General features: G+C 48.8%; 1 protein-coding gene across 4 annotated transcripts in view; it reads right to left on the minus strand.

Annotated features, from left to right (window-relative positions):
* Positions 1 to 22,808, minus strand: part of CCDC171 (coiled-coil domain containing 171) — a 222,477-nt gene that overhangs the window by 44,564 nt on the left and 155,105 nt on the right. For all 4 annotated transcript variants that reach the window (XM_075316539.1, XM_075316545.1, XM_075316534.1 and 1 more), the window contains exons 17-19: positions 17,522 to 17,638; positions 10,416 to 10,639; positions 6,288 to 6,458 (exon numbers count right to left, since the gene is read on the minus strand). In XM_075316539.1, coding sequence (XP_075172654.1) covers positions 6,288 to 6,458; positions 10,416 to 10,639; positions 17,522 to 17,638 — 512 coding nt within the window. The remainder of the gene's footprint in view (positions 1 to 6,287; positions 6,459 to 10,415; positions 10,640 to 17,521; positions 17,639 to 22,808) is intronic.

Below are 22,808 nucleotides of genomic sequence, written 5' to 3' on the forward strand. Positions count from 1 at the left end.
TCTGGAGCGATGGGTATGTGCAGGTACACGTCCTTGATATCTATGGAGGTGAGGAATTCCCCTTTGACCATGGATGCAATAATGGACCTTAGGGACTCCATTCTGAATCTCCGTATGTGCACGTTTGTTCAGGTGTTTGAGGTCCAGGATGGGTCAAACTGACCCATCCTTTTTGGGGACCACAAAGAGGTTGGAATAAAAAACCACTGAACTTCTCGTCGTCCGGGGCGGGTATTATCACTCCTGCTGTTTGGAGCGAGTGGATTGCTGAGAAAAAGGCCTCGCGTCGTTTTCGAGTCTTTGGGGGGTTTGAGAGAAGGAACCAACTCGGGGGTCTGGTCCGAAATTCTATGTGGTAACCGGAAGACACAAGGTCTTGCACCCATTTGTCGTCTGAGGCGGCAGCCCAGATGTGTTGAAAGAGCTGCAGTCGACCTCCTACAATGAGTGTGTCTTCCGGGGCGCCGAAGGAGTCATGAGGGGGGAAAACGACGTGGCCGAGTCTCCCTAGTCCTGGACTGTTTCGGTCTAGGCTGCCCTGCGTAGTCCGCAGCTAGTGGCGGTACAAAGCGGGATGTCAACCAAATGAGTTCCGAAAGGAGCAGAACGAGAACTGTGGACGTCTGGTGAAGGTCGTTCTGGGCTTCAGCTGGGGAAGGGAGGTACTTTTTCCTCCCGTGGCGTCAGAAATGAGCTTGTCCAGACGTTCGCCAAACAATCGGTCTGGAAAAAAGGGAAGGCCCGTGAGAGACTTCTTGGAAGCAGAGTCCGCTCGCCATTGTCGGAGCCAGAGAGCTCTACGGATGGCTATGGTATTTGAGGCGGCAAAAGCTGTGCAGGTAGCAGCATCAATGGAGGCCTGCATGAGGTACTTCGCCGCAGCGGCAATTTGAGCTGTTACCTCTGTGACGGTATGAGGGAACTGGGATTCCTCAAGCAAAGTGTTAAGGGATTCTGCCCAGACCGAGATCGCCTTTGCGACCCACACAGAGGCAAAGGAGGGCGAGAGGGAGGAACCCGCAGCCTCAGAGGCAGAGCGGGCGAGGTGCTCCACCTGTCTGTCTGTCGGGTCCTTGATGGATGAACCATCGGGTAAAGACAGGAGCGTTTTTGTGGCAAGGCGGGAGACCGGGGGGTCGACCGAGAGCGGATCGGCCCAGCCCTTAGGGGCAGGTGAGGCAAAAGGCTACCGGGATTCCATGAGTTTACAGTTACCGAAGCGCCTGTCAGGCTTCTCCCTTTGCTTTGTGAGGATATCCTGAAACTCTGGGTGATCAGCAAAAACCTTTTGGGGTTTATTTGCCCTCTTAAAGGAGACCACATGGTCAGTGGTAGTGGATGGGGGATCCTCCACATGCAGAGTTTGGTTGATTGCTGCTATAAGGGAGTCTATTGCAGTTTGATCATCTGGGGAGGGTGAAACCAAGGAATCATCCTGGTACAAACAGCATTCTCCCTCCTCCAGCTCTTCAGAAGCCATGGAGCGTGTGGGAGAGCCTGCCCTGTGTGCTCCCGAGGGAGAGCCATGGGGGCCATGAGAGAGTGCTGTAGACTCCCGGCCGTGTGCTTTTTTCCTGATCCCTGCAACCAGTGAAGCATGGGCCCGGATTACCTCAGAAGAATCCTCCATAGGGGTATCCTCAGGCTGCGTTCCGTCCAGGGGCCCAGAAGGGTGTGGAGGACGACATTGCATAGTCAGCACCAGGTTCTGTGACAGTTTTTCCATGGATTGGGACAGAAACTGTGCCCATTCCGGTGGGCTGGGAGCCCTAAGCTCTGGGCTGACGGTTGCGGCGGTGGTGGCGGGGGGGTCTTGGGGGGCTATAGGGGCACAGGAGTCACAGAGAGAAGAGGTGTGTTTACGTGGTAGCTCAGCGTGGCAGGCAGTGCAGGCTGAATAATAGACTATGTGAGCCTTAGCACTCTTAGTACCCTTAGAGTTCTGCATGTTCCTAATAAGAGTATGCCAGGAGGGGGAGCCAAGATATGCAGAGCTACAAGTGAAGCAGTGGGAAGCAAGGATTGTATTTGCTTTAGTGTAGCTCACCAGAATCAGCCGATGGCCCTGCGTCCTCAGGAAGGAGTCTCTGTGGAGATCTTCGTGCGTTTTCCTGGGGGGCGGGGCTTTATAGCGGCCTGTGGGGGGCGGGGCTTAGCGCTAAAAGAGCGCCAAGAAGAAGTCAGTGTGCCCCCCTGCCGTCGGCAGTAAAAAACAGTGGGAAGGGCGCCTCTGTGACAGTTTTTCTCCCGCTCCCTCCAGTCAGCACACCTCTACCAGTAGATTATCTCTGCAGGAGTCCCTGCAATCAGCAAGGGACTCACCCTCCTCCAGCCAGCACGCAGCTAGAAGGAATAAACACTGAGTTTATGAGCCCTGGGAGCCCTCCCCCGCCACCGTTAGATTATCTCTGCAGCCTTCCCTGCAATCAGCAAGGGACTCCCCCTCCTCCAGCCAGCACGCAGCTATAGGGAATAAACACTGAGTTTATGAGCCCTGGGAGCCCTCCCCCGCCACCGTTAGATCATCTCTGCAGGCTTCCCTGCAATCAGCAAGGGACATTCCACTCCTCCAGCCAGCACGCAGCTATGGTGGGAATAAAGACTGTAAATTCAGCAGTCCTGGGAGCCTTCCCTGCACCGTCTTTAACCCTTTGTCTGGGAAACCAGTCAGGGGGGATCTCACCTTAACACTGCCTCAGTCCAGGCAGTGGAAATAGCAGAGTCAGCCTGCTGTGTCCGGCCACACAGGTGCAATGTATCAACTCAGAGCCTGCAAAGAGGGGCTGAGGAATTGTGCCTCTGTCCTGGGCTCTGGAAAATCAATGTCTGTGGGACCCGTCGTCCAGTAAAAGGCAGCCCAGGATCCAGCGTCACAGGAGGCGGTACGTGGAGGCAACACTCCGCGTTCCCGCCCGTTGATGGTATTGGGAGATCGGTCCCTAAGGGAAACCGTCGTCCTCAAAAAAATAACAAAACCTTGAAAGGATGTGCCTCCTACAGACACTAAGTTAAAACTGAGGTTGCCTAGCCCGGCCAGGGGGTGTATACTGCAGAGGAGGAGCTAATGCTTTTTGCATCTACTTAGTGTCCTCCTATGGATAGGCAGCATAGCACCCATGGTTCTGTGTCCCCCATTGAGGCGTCAGAGAAAAAAACTAAAAAAAAAAAAAGCAGAGCAAAAAATGCACACAAAAAAGAATGAAAAAAACGTAAGTAGCTAAAGTGCGGAGATAGGGCAGAAATTCTGCAGTGTCAAAAACTCAACTGATCCTAAGGGGCACTTTGCACACTACGACATCGCAAGCCGATGCTGCGATGCAGAGCGCGATAGTCCCCGCCCCCGTCGCAGCTGCGATATCATGGTGATAGTTGGCGTAGCAAACATTATCGCTACGGCAGCTTCACATGCACTCACCTGCCCTGCGACGTAGCTCTGGCCGGCGACCCGCCTCCTTATTAAGGGGGCGGCTCGTGCGGCGTCATAGCGACGTCACATGGCAGGCGGCCAATATAAGCGGAGGGGTGGAGATGAGCGGGACGCAAACATCCCACCCACCTCCTTCCTTTCGCATAGCTGGCATGAGCCGCAGGACGCAGGTAGGAGATGTTCCTCGCTCCAGCGGCTTCACACACAGCGATGTGTGATGCCGCTGGAACGAGGAACAACATCGTAACATCGGTCATTTCCAAATTATGGAAATGACCGACGCTACACCAATGATACGATTACGACGATTTTGCGCTCGTTAATCGTATCAAAAAGGCTTTACACACTACGATATCGCCTGCGACGCCGGATGTGCATCACTTTCAATTTGACCACACCGACATCGCACCTGCGATGTCGTAGTGTGCAAAGTGCCCCGTAGTGTATGAGGGCTTGTTCACTGTGCAGCATAAATAAAACCCTCGTAAGTAAAAACGCATGGCTACAATAACAGGAACTATTCTCATGGAGTATAAAACTTAACAGAACACCTGAGCTAAATACAGCGTGAAAATAAAAAAAGAGAGAAACCAGAATGTCTTTTACAGAATTATTCACTTTATTCCAATAGTTAACATTACAAGTCAGTCAGGATCCTCCGATGCCAGGAGGGGGCAGTCATGTGACCGCAAGCATGTGATTTGCATACTTTCGGCCACATTCCAACTAGACTTGTCCGGCCTTGCTCATTTTGCTTGTATTGAATGGGCCCACACATTTCTAGTGCAAATTGCATACTTGAGCTCACTCGCATGCCTGCTCCTGGCTCTGGCGAATCCTGACAGCATACAATGTGCGCACTGTGAGGACTCGCAAGTCTGCCGTCACTCTATGTGATTCTCAACCCTGGACAACTCCTTTAGGCTATGTTAGGCTCAGGTGTTCAGTTAAGTATATATACCTCGTTGCCTTTATGCTACTGGCCAAAATTTTATATAGTTTTTTTTAATGTTACATTACTTTTGTACAATACAAGCATATTTTATAGAAAAAAAAAATAACTTGCGATCTTTTTACATTTTAAATGCCTATCTAAGCCTTCATTTTAATGGTCTCAGCGCCACGACTCAAAAACTGCGAATCAAAACTTCCGACATGTGAACAATTCGAAGACGATAAGTAAGATTTAAAGGCAATCTGTCACCAGGTTTTTGACACCTAATTTGAAACCAGCATAATTTAGGGACATAGACTCTGATTAGAGATATATAATATACTGAGCTGCTTAGTGTAGTTTTTTAATTAAAATAATTGTTTTATCAGCAAGAGATTATCACCAGAGGACTAGTAAACCTGCTGCCAGGTAGTCCTCCATATTCATGAGCTCTGTATAATCCCGACCACACCTCTGATTGGTAGTTTTCTACACATGCACAGTGCACACAGAATGATGTTGCTCAGTGATGTGGGCGGAATTATACAGAGGTCAGCATTCAGAGAACTGGTAGATCTTCGGTCAGTAAACTAAGTGATATGGCACCGGAATCAGGGTCTCTGCCCGTATATCACGCTGTTTTCAGATGGGGTAGCAAAAATCTGGTAACATATTTCCTTTACTTGTTAGCTTCACTGATGCCTACTATAATAAGGCTGGTTTCACACTACGTTTATTTAACATCCGTCCATAACGTTTTTTTAGCGGAAAAGCGGATCCAGTGCAAATGCGTTTTCATTTCAATGCATTTGCAATGGACTCGCGTTAACATCCGTTCACCTGCGTTTGCGTGCGTTATAGTGAGGATCCAGCGACTTGCAGTTTTTTAACATGTTTCAAAAACGCTACTTGTAGCGTTTTTGAGCTGCGTCCAAATACTGCAAATTGCTGGATCCTGACTAAACAGCACGCGAACGCAGGTGAACGCTGGCGTGCTGATAGACAGGATCCTGCTTTTGTACTGAGCATGCCCAGAAAGTACTGAGCATGCCCAGAACCAGTCTCGCGTGATCTGTCTCTCTCCTCCTCCCTCCCTCACCCTCACCCTCTCTATCTCTGTCTTTCCCCCTTCCTCCCCTTCCTCTCTCTCCCACCTGAGAGCTGCGGACACTCGTAACCAAGGTAAATATCGCGTAACCACTTATCTTAGTTACCCGATGTTTACGTTGGTTACGTGTGCAGGCAGCCCTGCTCCTAGCAGCTGCAGACACTCGTAACCAAGATAAATATCGGGTATCCAAGCCCGATGTTTACCTTGGTTACCAGTGTCTGCAGCTGTCAGAAGCCGGCTCCCAGTCTAGTTTCCCTCACTCCCGATCACATGACTCCAATGCCCGCCCCTAAACATCCAGTGACAGGATCCTGCAAAATAACAGATGCGTTTGCATACGTTTTTTGCTGTAAAAGCAGGATCCATATTTCCGCTAAAATAACGTTAAGGACGGATGTTAAATAAACGTAGTGTGAAACCAGCCTAAGTATTAAGCCATAGGTAAAGTGATCCTCTAGTTTAGCCAAATACATTGACTCTCCAGACCAGGCACGGCGTAGACACTTACAATACAGCCATTTTCAAAAAAATAAGGTTGAACCTGGCTTAAAAGGGGGTGCTTTTTATTCTATCCACTAATGTCTGACGGTACTGGGCCTGATTACTGATCAGACGATGATGGCTTAACCCTTTCATTTATAATTTTTCCTATCTCATAGGTATTCCATTGTTCTTTAAATAAATAAATTAAAATAAAATAAATAAATAAAGTAAAATGAACAAAGGCATAAAACACAATAAGTAGAACTATAGCAGCAGACATAGCATGCGTCCCAATACAATACCAAGTCCCAAACCAGAATGACATGTCTTACAGATTGCTGGAGATGTTGGTTTTCGGCTGCTTGGTCGGCCGCTCTACTAATGGCACTGATTTTCTGCTTAGCATCAGACAGCTCCCGACGCAATGACCGTCTCTCTATTTCTGCTGTATGTAGCCGCTGGGTGAACGCAAGGATTTGTTTTTTCAGGACAGCCAGGCACTCCTATAAGTAGATGAAAAAATTCAGGGGTGCAGATAGTAAAATATTATTACTGGAGAGTGTAATGGGGACACTGATGTCTTAAACTACCTTAAAAACACTTTATTAATATGCTTTATTAATCCATTTTGCTACAACCATAGTACATATAATAAATATACAATTATGACGTGCAGTGGTGAAAAATAGGGGGGAAATTAGGATAGATGTTCACGCCCTACACTTTCCCTTCCTATTCCACAGGGTCGGCATCCTAACTTCAATGACGCCCCCGTTCACCGTGCTGTTCAGCCACATCTGTAGAACGTGGTTACTCGACCTGCGCCCTACAGATTTCCTCCTACCTTCTGGCATCCTTGACCCATGCTCTGATTAGTAGACTCTGCGCAACGTCATAGTTATGCATTACACATGCACAATGTAAAGCCTATTAATCAGAAGAGGTGCCAGGGATGCTAGATGGTAGAAGGAGGATTGCAGGGCTTCTTCGAGTGACCACGGACTACTATTGTGAGCATTGGACCAGCAAAACATTTTGTTTGACTCTAGTCCTGAGGTGTTTAGATAAAAATGATGACTTTCCTTTCTGTTTTTTTTGCAGGGTCAGTTGTGGGATATTGTGTTAATCATCATTCATATCAATCTGCACACATGTAGACAAAAAACGATACTATTCTCACCAATTGGGAGGTGACCATTGATGTGAATGGTGATTTAGATCTATTCTATGGGTCCGATACATCAAGACAGGCATTGTTCATGATCTAGGCAATGTGTCAATAGGATGCAGATGAGGATGTGCCAGATGAGTAAATGTGTCAGATGTTCCAGATGAGGATGTGTCAGATGAGGTGTGCTAGATGTTCTCGATGAGGATGTGACAAATGAGCAGAAGAGGATGTGCCAGATGAGATGTGCCACATGTTCCCAATGAGGATGTGGCGATGTGCCACATGTTCCCAATGAGGATGTGGCGATGTGCCAGATGTTTTCGATGAGGATGTGACGATGTGCCAGATGTTCTCTATGAGGATGTGACAGATGAGGATGTGTCATTTGAGGAGATGTGCCACATGTTCTCATGAGCATGTGTAGATGCCAGATGTTCTTGATGAGGTTGTTGAGATGTTCCAGATATTCTCGATGAGGATGTGTCAGATGAGATGTTCCAGATCAGGATGTGTCAGATGAGAAGTGCCAAATGTTCATGTGTCAGATGTGCCAGATGTTCTCGATGACGATGTGTCAGATGAGGATGTATCAGATGGAGAGATGTGCCAGATGTTCTCGATGAGGATGTGGCGATGTGCCAGATGTTCTCGATGAGGAAGTGGCGATGTTCCAGATGTTCTCGATGAGGATGTGACGATGTGCCAGATGTTCTCGATGAGGATGTGGTGATGTGCGAGATGTTCTCGATGAGGTTGTGGCGATGTGCCAGATGTCCTCGATGAGGGTATGGAGATGTGCCAGATGTTCTCGATGAGGATGTGTTAGATGAGATGTGCCAGATGTTCTTGATGAGGATGTGACAGATGAGGATGTGTCAGATGAGGAGATGTGCCACATGTTCTCATGAGGATGTGGAGATGTGCTAGATGTTCTCGATGAGGATGTGGAGATGCCAGGTGTTCTTAATGAGGTTGTTGAGATGTTCCAGATATTCTCGATGAGGATGTGTCAGATGAGATGTTCCAGATGAGGATGTGTCAGATGTTCATGTGTCAGATGTGACAGATGTTCTCGATGACGATGTGTCAGATCAGAAGTTGAAAATGTGTCAGATGAGGAGATGTGCCAGATGTCCTCGATGAGGATGTGGAGATGTGCCAGATGTTCTCAATGCGGATGTGGAAATATGCCAGATGTTCTATATGATGATGTGTCAGATGAGCAGATGAGGATGTATCAGATTTAGAGATGTGCCAGATGTTCTCGATGAGGATGTGGCGATATGCCAGATGTTCTCGATAAGGATGTGTCACATGAGATGTGCCAGATGTTCTCGATGAGGATGTAGAGATGTGCTAGATGTTCTTGATGAGGATGTGTCATATGAGATGTTCCAGATGAGGATGTGTCAGATGAGATGTGCCAGATGACGATGTGCCAGATGAGGATATGTCAGATTAGATGTTCTAGATGAGGATGTGTCATATGAGAAGTGCCAGATGTTCCAGATGAGGATGTGTCAGATGTGCCAGATTTTCTCGATGATGATGTGTCAGATGAGGAGATGTTCCAGATGACGATGTGTCAGATGAGGATATGTGCCAGATGTTCCAGAAGAGGATGTGTCAGATGAGGAGATGTCAAATGTTCCTAATGCATGAACATGCTTCATCATGAATCAGGAGCATCGGATGAGTTGCGCGCACCTCTGTGTGTGCCTGGCCACAAATCTTACACCATTCCCTGCAGGTGTAAGATTTGTCTTGTATCGTCACCACACCTCTGTACCGTTCTAGCTCATCATCATGGGATGTATGGATATATTTAGGCAAATTTAAAGAGTTCTGTCTTTTCTTATATATTTACCATTCTAGCTCTGCCCAGTTTATTGGAGCTGAGTGATAATGGTGTGAGAACACCAAAAGTCACAAAATGTTAGTGCAACCAGCAGTTGCGCAAAAATGATGCAACTTTCCAAAGCTTCATATGCCCTGATAATGATGTAAAAGCTTTCATAGATTAGCTCTATGTTCTTAAGACAACAGAAAATCAACAAGTAGAACACAGAAGAGGCAGTGTTGTCATGAGGGCCTTGTGCTAATGGAGACTATGAGACTGAAACATCAAGAGCTGCAAACTCAACAAACACAACATTAACAAATTAACTCTTTTATGAATACTAAAGAGACTTTAAGGATCACCTAATCATTAAAGGGGGTAAAAAGTAGTTACCATCCACCATTTGCCAGAACCAGGCACTTTTACGCTCTTTAGAATGGCGCAGCAGTGCACATGCTCAACCGTGACACATTCATTCTCTAAGAAACAGGCGAGTGCTGGTCGTTATACTCCAGTCACATAGGAAATGAATGGAGACATGGATGGACATGCACACAGCCACTTCATTGTAACAGGAAACAAAAGTGGCTGTTCTGGTGATTGGTGGGGGTCTTAGAGGTCCGACACTGATACAGAAACACTGACATGTTTAAGAGGCCTTAGGGTTACTGATGGTCTCGTGGAGATCAGTGTTAGCCTGGAGTGGCTTCTGCTCAAAGTCTATGGAGGCTCAGAATGATGCTCGCGGAATCTGAGAACACCATGGGAACTACTGGACTTCATCAGATCTGTGCCAGAACTTTGCTTTCTAATAAACTTGTGAAAGAGGAACAGTCTCTTGTTTTTCTTTCTCTCTTTGTTATTCAGGTTCTATTTGTGGACTAGGTCGCATACCCTGGACTACGTCAAACTTGCCTGTTTTTTGTTTTTTTTTGGGACAAATAAATTGGTGAACCAGGGAAAGAGTCGGGGAGTGTTTTTTAAAATAAAGTATTATAGTGTGTGCATTTTTCCTTTTTACTTGAATTGGCGAGTCTCATTGATATATAAAGCATTCTGACAATTTTTTCTCATTTCGACTACAGCTGAGGAAAACTCACACATGAACACTGCCTCAATGAATAACACTGTTGGGAATGCAATGAGATTTTTTCTCCCATTGCACTCATCTGATTTATACTTAGGTGGGAGTGAGGCCTAACACCTCTTCTTTTCATGTAGATATAATTTTGTAAAATCTCGTCCACATTTCTGCAACTGCAATATACAGTGGATTTTTTGTCTAGATTGGATGTACCCTACCCAAGCAAACTAATCTACGTCCTCAGATCAGACACAATAATGTATTGAGAATTCTCAATTGCCATGCCCAATGGGTATGGTGAATAATTAGGCAGAACGGTTTAATGCCAGCCATAAATATTAATTATATTGTAAACGCTCTCATACCACAATGGGAGTTGTACTTGTAAGATCCACAGTTGATGTCTGGAAGTTGATTCTGTGACGTCCACCCATCAGTCTGTGAGCGAGGCTGTCCGGGTCCCCAGAAATGGAGAATCTCTGGAGCTCTGCTCGTCTAGCTTCAGAGTCCACATTCAACTTGCTCATCAGCTTAGAAAAACAGTTCTTGGCAGTGTCAATAAGCCGGATCTGTGATCTGGAATCCAGGTCTACAGAGGACAAACAGCAACAAAACTGTGAATCCAGGAGTCAATTAGACTCTATTTAGAGGCCATAGAGAAGGCAGGAGAAAACTAAAGTGCCAACTGTAGATTTCTAGGCACTCTGACTACACAGCACTGGACATGAAATGTATTTAATGGAAAGTATTAAAGGGAACCTGTCACCAGTTTTTCGGCCTTTAAGCTGCGGCCACCACCAGTGGGCTCTTATATACAGCAATCTAACATGGTGTATATAAGAGCCCAGGCCGCTGTGTAGAACATAAAGAAGGGAATTTTGTTTACTTACCGTAAATTCCTTTTCTTCTAGCTCCAATTGGGAGACCCAGACAGTGGGTGTATAGCTACTGCCTCTGGAGGCCGCACAAAGAACTACACTTAAAAGTGTAAGGCCCCTCCCCTTCTGGCTATACACCCTCCCGTAGGAGTACGGATTCCTCAGTTTTAGTACCAAAGCAAGAAGGAGGAAAGCCAATAACAGTTTCAAAAACAAATTCAATCCGATAACAAGATCGGAGAACTTAAGAAACAACATGAACAACATGTGCACCCGAAAAACGAAACCCTAAGAACAAATAGGGCGGGTGCTGGGTCTCCCAATTGGAGCTAGAAGAAAAGGAATTTACGGTAAGTAAACAAAATTCCCTTCTTCTTTTTCGCTCCTAATTGGGAGACCCAGACAGTGGGACGTCCAAAAGCAGTCCCTGGGTGGGTAAAAAGATACCACATGAACGGGCTGTCAGACAGCCCTTTCCTACAGGTGGGCCACCGCCGCCTGAAGGACCTGTCTACCTAGGCTGGCATCTGCCGAAGCGTAGGTATGCACTTGATAGTGTTTGGTAAACGTGTGCAGACTCGACCAGGTAGCCGCCTGGCACACCTGCTGAGCCGTAGCCTGATGCCGCAATGCCCAGGACGCACCCACGGCTCTGGTAGAATGGGCCTTCAGTCCAGATGGAATCGGAAGCCCAGCAGAACGGTATGTGTGAAGAATTGGTTCCTTGATCCACCGCGCCAGGGTGGATTTGGAAGCTTGCGATCCCTTATGCTGACCAGCGACTAGGACAAAGAGCGCATCAGAACGGCGCAGAGACGCCGTGCGAGAAATGTAAATCCTGAGTGCTCTCACCAGGTCCAACAGATGTAAACCTTTTTCAAATTGGTGAACTGGATGCGGACACAAAGATGGCAAAGTGATATCCTGATTGAGATGAAAGGAAGAAACCACCTTGGGAGAAAACTCTGGAATTGGACGCAGTACTACCTTGTCTTGGTGAAACACCAGGAAGGGAGATTTGCAAGATAACGCCGCTAGCTCGGACACTCTTCGAAGAGACGTGACCGCCACAAGAAAAACTACTTTTTGTGAAAGCCGAGAAAGGGAAACCTCTTTCAAAGGCTCGAAAGGCGGCTTCTGGAGAGCAATGAGAACCTTGTTTAGATCCCAGGGTTCCAATGGCCGTCTGTAAGGAGGAACGATATGACAAACTCCTTGGAGAAACGTGCGTACTTTAGAAAGCCGTGCCAAGCGCTTCTGAAAGAATACGGATAGCGCGGAGACTTGACCCTTAAGAGAGCTAAGCGACAAACCTTTTTCCAACCCAGACTGCAGGAAGGAAAGAAAAATTGGCAATGCAAATGGCCAGGGAGAAACTCCCTGAGCCAAGCACCAAGCTAAGAATATCTTCCACGTCCTGTGATAGATCTTAGCTGAGGATGGTTTCCTAGCCTGTCTCATTGTGGCAACAACTTCATGAGATAAACCTGAGGCCGCTAGGATCCAGGACTCAATGGCCACACAGTCAGGTTCAGGGCCGCAGAATTCAGATGGAAAAACGGCCCTTGAGACAGTAAATCTGGACGGTCTGGCAGTGCCCACGGTTGGCCTACCGTGAGATGCCACAGATCCGGGTACCACGACCTTCTTGGCCAGTCTGGAGCGACGAGAATGGCTCGATGGCAGTCGGACCTGATTTTCCTGAGAACTCTGGGTAACAATGCTAGAGGTGGGAACACATAGGGTAGTCGGAATTGCGACCAATCCTGAACCAAGGCGTCTGCCGCCAGCGCTCGGTGATCGTGAGACCGTGCCATGAAAACTGGGACCTTGTTGTTGTGCCGTGACGCCATCAGATCGACGTCCGGCGTCCCCCAGCGGCAACAGATCTGCTGAAACACGTCCGGGTGAAGGGACCATTCTCCTGCGTCCATGCCCTGGCGACTGAGAAAGTCTGCTTCCCAGTTTTCCACGCCTGGAATGTGAACTGCGGATATGGTGGACGCTTTGCTTTCCACCCACGTCAAAATCCGCCGGACTTCTTGAAAGGCTTGGCGACTGCGTGTTCCCCCTTGGTGGTTGATGTACGCCACCGCCGTGGAATTGTCCGACTGAATCCGAATCTGCTTGCCTTCCAGCCATTGTTGGAAGGCTCGCAGAGCAAGATAGACTGCTCTGATTTCCAGAACATTGATCTGCAGGGTGGACTCTTCCTGAGTCCACGTCCCCTGAGCCCTGTGGTGGAGAAACACCGCTCCCCACCCTGATAGGCTCGCATCCGTCGTGACCACTGCCCAGGATGGGGGTAGGAACGACTTTCCCTGTGACAATGAGGTGGGGAGAAGCCACCAACGCAGAGAGTCCTTGGCAGTCTGAGAGAGGGAGACAGTCCTGTCGAGGGACGTCGATTTCCCATGCCATTGGCGTAGAATGTCCCATTGTAGAGGGCGCAGATGAAACTGCGCGAACGGGACCGCCTCCATCGCTGCTACCATCTTTCCTAGGAAATGCATGAGGCGCCTCAGTGAGTGCGACTGACTCTGAAGGAGAGATTGCACTCCTGTCCGTAGCGAACACTGCTTGTCCAGTGGAAGCTTCACTATCGCTGAGAGAGTATGAAACTCCATGCCAAGATAAGTCAGAGATTGGGTCGGGGTTAGATGAGACTTTGGAAAGTTGATAATCCACCCGAAACTCTGGAGAGTGTCTAGTGCCACCTTCAGACTGTGTTGGCATGCCTCTTGAGAGGGTGCCTTTATAAGCAGGTCGTCTAGATACGGGATGACCGAGTGACCTTGCGAGTGCAGAACAGCTACTACTGCTGCCATGACCTTGGTGAAGACCCGGGGGGCTGTTGCCAGACCGAAAGGTAACGCTACGAACTGCAGGTGTTCGTCGTGTATGACGAAGCGTAGGAAACGCTGATGCTCTGGCGCAATCGGCACGTGGAGATACGCATCTTTGATATCTATTGATGCTAGAAAATCTCCTTGAGACATTGAGGCTATGACGGAGCGTAGGGATTCCATCCGGAACCTCCTGACTTTTACGTGTCTGTTGAGCAACTTTAGATCCAGGACGGGTCGATACGATCCGTCCTTTTTTGGGACCACAAACAGATTGGAGTAAAAACCGTGACCTTGTTCCTGAAGAGGGACGGAGGTCACCACTCCTTCCGCCTTTAGAGCGGCCACCGCCTGCAACAGAGCATCGGCTCGGTCTGGTGGTGGAGAAGTTCTGAAGAAACGAGTTGGCGGACGAGAACTGAACTCTATCCTGTACCCGTGAGACAGAATATCCCTCACCCAACGGTCTTTGACGCGTGACAGCCAAATGTCGCCAAAGTGGGAAAGCCTCCCACCGACCGAGGGTGTGGGAATCGGAGACTGCAAGTCATGAGGACGCCGTCTTGGCAACGGTTCCTCCGGCTGTCTTTTTTGGGCGTGACTGAGACCTCCAAGAATCTGAGCGTCTCTGATCTTTTTGAGTCTTTTTTGACGAGGAGAATTGGGACCTGCCCGGTCCTCGAAAGGACCGATAACCAGACTGACCCCTCCTCTGTTGGGGTTTGTTTTGTCTGTGTTGCGGTAAGGATGAGTCCTTACCCTTGGAGTGTTTGATGATTTCATCCAAACGCTCTCCAAACAATCGGTCACGAGAAAAAGGCAAATTGGTTAAGCACTTCTTGGAATGAGAATCTGCCTTCCAGTGTCTCAACCACAGGGCCCTACGCAAAACAACGGAGTTGGCTGACGCCACTGCCGTGCGGCTTGTAGCGTCAAGAACAGCATTAATCGCGTACGACGCGAATGCCGCCATTTGCGAGGTCAATGGTGCTACCTGCGGGGCAAATGCACGTGTGACTGAGTCGACTTGCACAAGCCCGGCTGAGATAGCTTGGAGTGCCCATACGGCAGCAAAAGATGGCGCTAACGACGCTCCAATAGCTTCATAGATGGATTTCAGCCAGAGCTCCATCTGCCTGTCAGTGGCATCTTTAAGTGCCGCTCCATCTTCAACTGCAACCAAGGATCTAGCTGCAAGCCTGGAAATTGGAGGATCCACTTTTGGACACTGGGTCCAACCCTTGACCACCTCAGGGGGAAAAGGATAGCGTGTATCTTTAAGCCGTTTAGAAAAACGCCTTTCCGGATAAGCGTGGGGTTTCTGGATTGCGTCTCTAAAGTCAGCGTGGTCCAGAAAAGTGCTTAATGTACGCTTAGGATATCTGAAATGGATTCTCTCGTGCTGCGAAGCTGACTCCTCTACAAGAGGAGCTGGTGGGGAAATATTTAACATCTTATTGATGGACACTATAAGATCATTAACTATGGCGTCACCATCTGGTGTATCTAGATTGAGAGCGGTCCCAGGATCAGAATCCTGATCAGTTACGTCCGCCTCATCACCCATAGATTCATCTCGCTGGGATCCTGACCATTGAGATGAATGTGAAGGCCCCTCATAGCGAGCCCGCTTAGGTTGCCTGGGGCCATCGTCCGAGTCAGAGTCTTCACCCTGAGGTGTATGTGCCCGTCCCGGAGCTTGGAAGTAATTCAGCTGAGGGGGACCAGGGGGCAATGATTGCACAGTGTCCGTGGCCTGAAGTACAGGCCTAGCTCGCAATGTGTCAAGAATTTGTGACATAGTGAGAGACATTCTGTCAGCAAAAGCCGTAAACTCAGTTCCTGTCACCTGGACAGCATTCACAGGTGGTACACCCTGGGTCATGTCCAGCAGAGGTCCCGACTGTGCAAGTGCCGCAGGGGCCGAGCACTGCACACAATGGGGGTCAGTGGAGCCTGCCGGTAGAAAAGTCCCACATGCGGTACAGGAAGCATATAATGTCTGTGCCTTGGCACCCTTGCGTTTTGTGGACGACATGCTGTTGGCTCTCTGCAATGTGAGAGAGTCTATAGCCAAAGGGCGACCAGCGCTATGCAGTACAAAGTATTTGCAGGAACAAAATACTAAGATTACTACTGGCACAAGAGGGGGTGAGCCCAGAGGGCTGCTTACCGCCCGCTGAATAGCGGGTAAGAGGCGCAGAATTCCTTGTCTGGGTCTCCCCGGCTCCCCTCTGTAGTTCAGCGTGTCAGCAGGAATGGCTGCCGGCGTCTGTGGAGAGGGGCGGCCCGTGGGAGTTCCCAAACAAAAGTGCGGGAAACAGTGTCCCCTCTGTGCCTATTGTGAGGGCTAGAGTATGTAAAAACGACTCCAGCCCTCAGCGCTGATGCACTGACCAGCGTCCCGCCCCTCTCCTGACTGGCAGGTCTGGGGGCGGGAACGAACGGAACTAGGCCGCAAAAGCCGGGGACTCGAGTTATCAGCGCGGCCGCCGTAAAAGCGCGGCCCGCGCTGAAGTCCCCGGCGCACCACAAGTGCCAGCCGCGCCGCAGTCCCAGCGGCCGGCGCGACCGTTCCCCAAAAGTGTGCCTGCTTCAGCGAGCTGAATGAGGCCATGGCACAAGCGCCGCAGCGCTGATGTCCCCGGCGCACTACAACACCCAGCATGCTGCGGTGTGAGCGCCAAATGCACGGGGACACAGAGTACCTTGAGGAAGCAGGGCCATGTCCCTGATGTACTCCGCTCCATCCAGCATCTTCTCCAGGGGCTGTAGATGGAGCACGGTCTCAGTGCCTGGAGACCAGTAAATCCCACTTCACCCAGAGCCCTGTAAAAAGGGATGGGGAAGGAATCAGCATGTGGGCGCCAGCCACCGTACCCGCAATGGGTACCTCAACCTTACAAACACCTCCGACATACAGTGGGGTGAGAAGGGAGCATGCTGGGAGCCCTGTATGGGCCCTCTTTTCTTCCATCCGACATAGTCAGCAGCTGCTGCTGACTAAAAACAATGGAGCTATGCGTGCGTGTCTGACCTCCTTCGCACAAAGCTAAAACTGAGGAATCCGTACTCCTACGGGAGGGTGTATAGCCAGAAGGGGAGGGGCCTTACACTTTTAAGTGTAGTTCTTTGTGCGGCCTCCAGAGGCAGTAGCTATACACCCACTGTCTGGGTCTCCCAATTAGGAGCGAAAAAGAAAAACACTTTATAATACTCACCTAACAGTCGCACTACAGTGGATTTGGGTCAGATTGGCGTCTCCATTGTCCGGCGCCGCCTCTTTCAGCCATCTTCGTCCTCTTACTGAAGCCTGGGTGCATGACGCGTCCTACTACGTCATACACACTCGCCGGTCCTGCGCAGGCGCACTACAATACTTTGATCTGCCCTACTCAGGGCAGATGAAAGTGCGCCTCCGCAGGACGTCAATGCCGGTGAGTGTGGATGACGTAGGACACATTATGCACCCCAGCGACAGGAGAAGAAGGACAAAGATGGCCGAAAGAGGCGGCGCCGGACAACTGAGACGCCCATATGACCCAACTCCACCACAGCGACTGTTTTAGATAAGTATTATAAAGTGATTTTTATGTTCTACACAGCATCCTGGGCTCTTATATACAGCATGTTAGATTGCTGTATATAAGAGCCCACTGGTGGTGGCCGCAGTTAATAGGCCCCAAATGTGGTGACAGGTTCCCTTCAATAGAATAGCACCAGAATAACAAAAAGACGTACACTTACCTTTCTGGTTTAACAGGTCAAGCAAATCCGACATTGAAGTGATGACTGAAGACAGAAGGTCAGTGCTGGTAATCCACTTCCAGGCTTCTTGACAACGCACCATTTCATCCTGGGCTCCTATTAATAAATAAAGGAGAACAATAGAGGATGAGATTTGATGTGTTCTTATGCCTGATGGTCCTGAGGAAGGGAGCTGAGACTCCAGAAACGCGTAGACCTGTGCAAAATAAAGATCCATTAATCTGAATACCTGAGAAGTGATCATTGGCGCGGCTCAAATAAACCCTATTTTCCTCTATTGTTCTCTGTTATCTGCCGTCTGGGTTGCTGCTGCCTTGATCAAAACTTTCCATGCCTGCATAGTAGTTGTGACTTTCACAACTTCACTTGGTGAGTATTACTGCTCCCTGTCTCTACCCCGTGTGTTATTGGGGTAAAACCCTATTGCGCTTCTTCTCCACAGCTTTTTACTCATCGGATTAATAAATAAAGGAAGAGTTAAAGAGTTAAACCCACCATAGCCTTTCATGACTAAGACAGAAATATCAGCACTTCATCGCTGGTCCCAGCGCAAGCACGAAGAAAGAAAAAAAAGAAAAGAAAGTCATAATCCTGGAAAAAAAGAAAGAAAGAAAGAAAGACAGACACTGAGGCCTGAGAACATATTATAAAGGGAAAGGAAGAGTAGGAAAAGGGGTGCAAATTAGTGTAAATAAAATTGATCTTTTATTGTTAAATATTTAGGTAAAAAACCGGTTGAAAAATAAGCGCAATAGGGTCTTACCCTGACAGACAGGGGGTGACAGAAAGGATAATCCTACTCACCAAGGAGGGCTGTGAAAGGCACAACTCCGGTAACAGCATAAATCTGGATCAACGGCAGCAGTACCCCAGGTGGCTGATAACAGAGAGAGATTGTGGAACGGGGCTTTGTAAACCGCGCCAAAGATCACTGATGAAATCTTGGATTAATGTATACTTTTTATTTTTGCACAGGTCTACGCGTTTCAGGAGGCTCTGCTCCCTTCCTCAGGACCAACAGGCATAAGCTACATCAAATCTTTATGCCTGTTGGTCCTGAGGAAGGGAGCAGAGCCTCCTGAAACGCGTAGACCTGTGCAAAAATAAAAAGTATACATTAATCCAAGATTTCATCAGTGATCTTTGGCGCGGTTTACAAAGCCCCGTTCCACAATCTCTCTCTGTTAATGTTAAATATTTAAAATGTAATTTTTTTAAATTATTTATTATCTTCTCATTTTTATTTTTACCCTAGTCCCAGCCAGGTATAATAGAGGTTAGTAAGAGTGGGCTGGAGTCCCCCATACTGCAGAGACAGAGAGTGGTAGATTGCAATGAAGGGGCAATGGAAACTTATTGAATAGTTTCCTGTACTTTTATTAGTCCCCTATTTTTGGGCAATATTAAACCTGTAGCAATTTGATATTAGATAGTGGCCATTCCATTAAGTAGCTGCAGCTGTGTGTTAGGCTATGTGCGCACTTTGCGTGGAGGTAGTTGCAGTTCAAAACGCATCTTCTGGCAGATAGGGCAATGCTTTTGGCTTTAAAAATGCATGTAAAACGCAAAGAAAGTAGCCTACGCGCACCTTGCGGTTTTCATGAGTTTTTAGTGCTTTTCCGGTGCTTTTAGAAACGCTGTAGTTTTGTATTAAATTGAATGGATGGGAAACGCAGCCAAAATGGCAAAAACAATTAACATGTTGCTTCTTTAAACGCTGTTTTTGCCCAAATTTATGTAAATTAAACGCAGCGTTTTGAATAGCAAAGTGCGCACAAGAAAGCTCAATATCCCATTGACTTTGCTTGAAAAGCATAACGCAAGCATTTTGGCATGAAAACGCTGCAGTTAAAAAAACAGTGGAAAAACAGGTAAAAAAGCAAAGTGCGCACAAAGCCTTAAGGGGTACTCTGCACACTACGACATCGCAAGCCGATGGTAGCGATGCCGAGCGCGATAGTACCCGTCCCCGTCGCAGCAGCGATATCTTGTGATAGCTGCCGTAGCGAACATTATTGCTACGCCAGCTTCACATGCACTCACCTGCCCTGCAACATCGCTCTGGCAGGCAACCCGCCTCCTTACTAAGGGGGCGGGTCGTGCGGCGTCACGGAGACGTCACACGGCAGGCGGCCAATAGAAGTGGAGGGGCGGAGATGAGCGGGACGTAAACATCCCGGCCACCTCCGTCCTTCCGCAAAGCCGGCGTGAGCCGCGGTGACACAGGTAGGTGATGTTCCTCGCTCCTGCGGCTTCATACACAGCGATGTGTGCTGCCGCAGGGGAACAAGGAACAACATCGTACCGTCGCTGCCGCTACATTATAGAAATGTCGGACACTACACCGATGATACGATTACGGCGCTTTTGCGCTCGTTAATCGTATCATAAAGGATTTACACACTACGATATCGACAGCGACGCCGGATGTGCGTCACTTTCGATTTGACCCCACTGACATCGCACCTGCGATATCGTAGTGTGCAAAGTACCCCTAAGAACGGTTTGCTGATGTGCATTATTAAGGCAGCGTTGCTATGAGAGTGTACCGAGAATGATATTGAACACTCAAATATCAGCACGCCCGCTGCCTGTATACAGCCGTGTGGTGGTAGGCGGTAACCGGGCAGTGCTGCTATAACTGATGACAGGTACTGAGCGGTCTATGCTCCCGCTGCCCAGTTGAACCTACTATTGTGAATCGTAGTACACACTATTTTGACCCTGTGTGGCACCCCCAGTCGCCACAGAGTATTGCACCCAAATTTGGGTGTAATGCTAAACCCGGATCCTGAGGGGATCAGTCCCGGTTTCACCCCATTGCACACTCAAATACACATCAGGTTGCCCTGTTCCCGCTGGGGACTGGGCTAGTGTAGGGTAATAAAGGGGTCGCCGACAGAGAAGCATTTTCAGGATGCCCTCAACAGGGGCCCCAGTCTCACTAGCTTAGGAACTGGGAGGGGGAGGAGCAGCCAGTTGGGAGAGTCAGGAGCCAACACAACAGTTAGACAGTTCTCCAGCAGGGGAGGAAAGGTGCAGTCGCATCTTACAGGTGCTCCGGTGGGAAGGAGGAGAAGGTCACACAATTGCCGCAGGGAGAGGGATCTCTGCTCCCCAAAGATTCGACGCCACACAGGGCGGCAGGACCCTAGGGAAGATCATACTCCACGTTGGTTTTCCAGAATCTGCCTGGCCAGGGAAAGTTTCAAGCTTCCCTGACCACAAAGCGCCCTAGAGCACAGTGCCATATAGGATCCGGGGCCTTGGATGACTTCAGACACCCCAACAAAACCGCGGCACCTGCATATAGGGAAAAAAGCTCGACTCATGAAACCCAGGGTCCCCTCGTAGCTTCAAGCCAGGGGATCCACAGTACAGGCGTTACAAAGGAGGGAACCCACCGAACACCAAACCGGGAGGTCTCTAACAGGTTCGGGTTCGACGGAGCCCATCATAGCAAGTAGAAAAGATTTTCCCTGCACCAGCAACACTGTCATCTTTGCTTCTAAAACAGGGAGGTGTTCCTATACAGGGGAGCTGGTTAAAACCCTTTCTTCACTATTACTCCATCATAGCAAGTGACTGGCATTACCCGGGTGAGCGGCACAACACAAGACTGACAGCAGCATTTAAGGGGGTTAACATCAGCAATCAAAACTCCTTTCGATTTGGAGGCAGATGCTGGCTGTGCAACACAGCTGGCACCCACCATGTGGAGCTGGTTTAGCTCCTAAAACCGCTGCATACAGGGAAACATATCATGGGATTAAAGGGGTTGTCTCATGCTGGATGAGCAAATCACTTCATGCAACCCCCAGTCCATAGTCCAGGTCAGTGCTCTCTGGCTGTGGACAGGAGCTGCACGAATTACCTTACCATCAGGACTCCCAGGCCTGGGTTATGATTGACCAAGTTGGTGAGGCACCATATCAGGGAATAAGTAAGCTCAATAAATTTGTGCAGTTCCTGCCCATAGGCCAGAGAGCAATGGCCTGAACCCTGGACCGAGGTTGCGCTATGCAATCCACTCATCTCCAGTGGCATTACATGTGACCATTTAGATAAATGGCCATCCATGTATCTTATGGACTAGCCATTTTCACCAGAACAGCTCTCTGCTGAGCTCAGGATGTGATGAGTGTCAATTTCCAATTTACTAAGTTCAAATGTCCTAATAGATTTTTGGAGAGAAGTTGTAGAGCAAAAGATGTGAGGGACCATAGTGCCCATGAATCTCATAATTGTGTGTCACTCTTGCAGACATTGCTTCTATGTGCAGCTTCCTACATGCCTTTATTACACACATTACACATACCGTATTTATTGTTTTAGAAGAAGCACCGCATTATAAGACGCACCCTAAATTTAAAGATATAAAAAGGTAAAAAAAATATGGGGTCCATTTTATAATCCAGTGGTGTCTTACCGGAAGGAGGTAGCAGCGGTGGTGGAGCGAGTCACAGGAGGCAGGGGCAGTGCTAGAGTATGGCGATGCTGCGGGCGGTGCAGAGGGGGCCCAGATGCTCAGTGCGGGCTGTGGCATTGTGCTGGGGTAGCAGGCACTACTCTGTGCTGGGGCAACCGGCACTGCTCTGTGCTGGTGCTCGCTGCAGACCTTGAGGCACTGGCCGTTCTGAAGAGGTCGGCAGTGGCTTCAAAGAAATGGCGTCCGGAGTGGACGTGTGCGCAGATGAAAGCTTGAGTCGAGAGCTCCATCTGCACACATGGCGACTCTGTGTGCCATTATTTGAAGAACTTAATTTTCTTTAGAATGGTCCGTGCCTCGCTGCCTGCCTACCCGCTGCACAGAGCCTTGCTACCCGCCACACAGAGTCTCACCGCCTGCCCGCCGCACAAAGCAGTGCCGCAGAGAGCAGCTCCCGCAGCACAGTGCACAGCATTGCCCTGCCTCCTGTGACAATTCTCCACCACCCCCCGGTCAGCTAACTTTGGATTTTAAGATGCACCCCTCTTTCTTCCCAAATTTGTGGGAGAAAAAGTGCGTAATATAATATGAGAAATACAGTGCATCCACACCCACCATCAGGAGCCCAGTGACACCCTCGTTTCCTTTTGTCTGATTTCTGTGCCAGAAGAAGAAGTATCAGACATAACAGAGGAGGAAGAAGACTCTGCATAACATTCCAGTACTATGTGATCTCTGCCGAGATGCGTCCATAGAAGCTATACGTCCAATACAAGTATATTACAAAAGGGATTGTTTAGAAGGACTATGATACATGGAAAAAGGAAAAAACGTAGT

Source organism: Anomaloglossus baeobatrachus, chromosome 1, assembly GCF_048569485.1.
Source record: "Anomaloglossus baeobatrachus isolate aAnoBae1 chromosome 1, aAnoBae1.hap1, whole genome shotgun sequence".
Lineage (NCBI taxonomy): Eukaryota > Metazoa > Chordata > Amphibia > Anura > Aromobatidae > Anomaloglossus > Anomaloglossus baeobatrachus.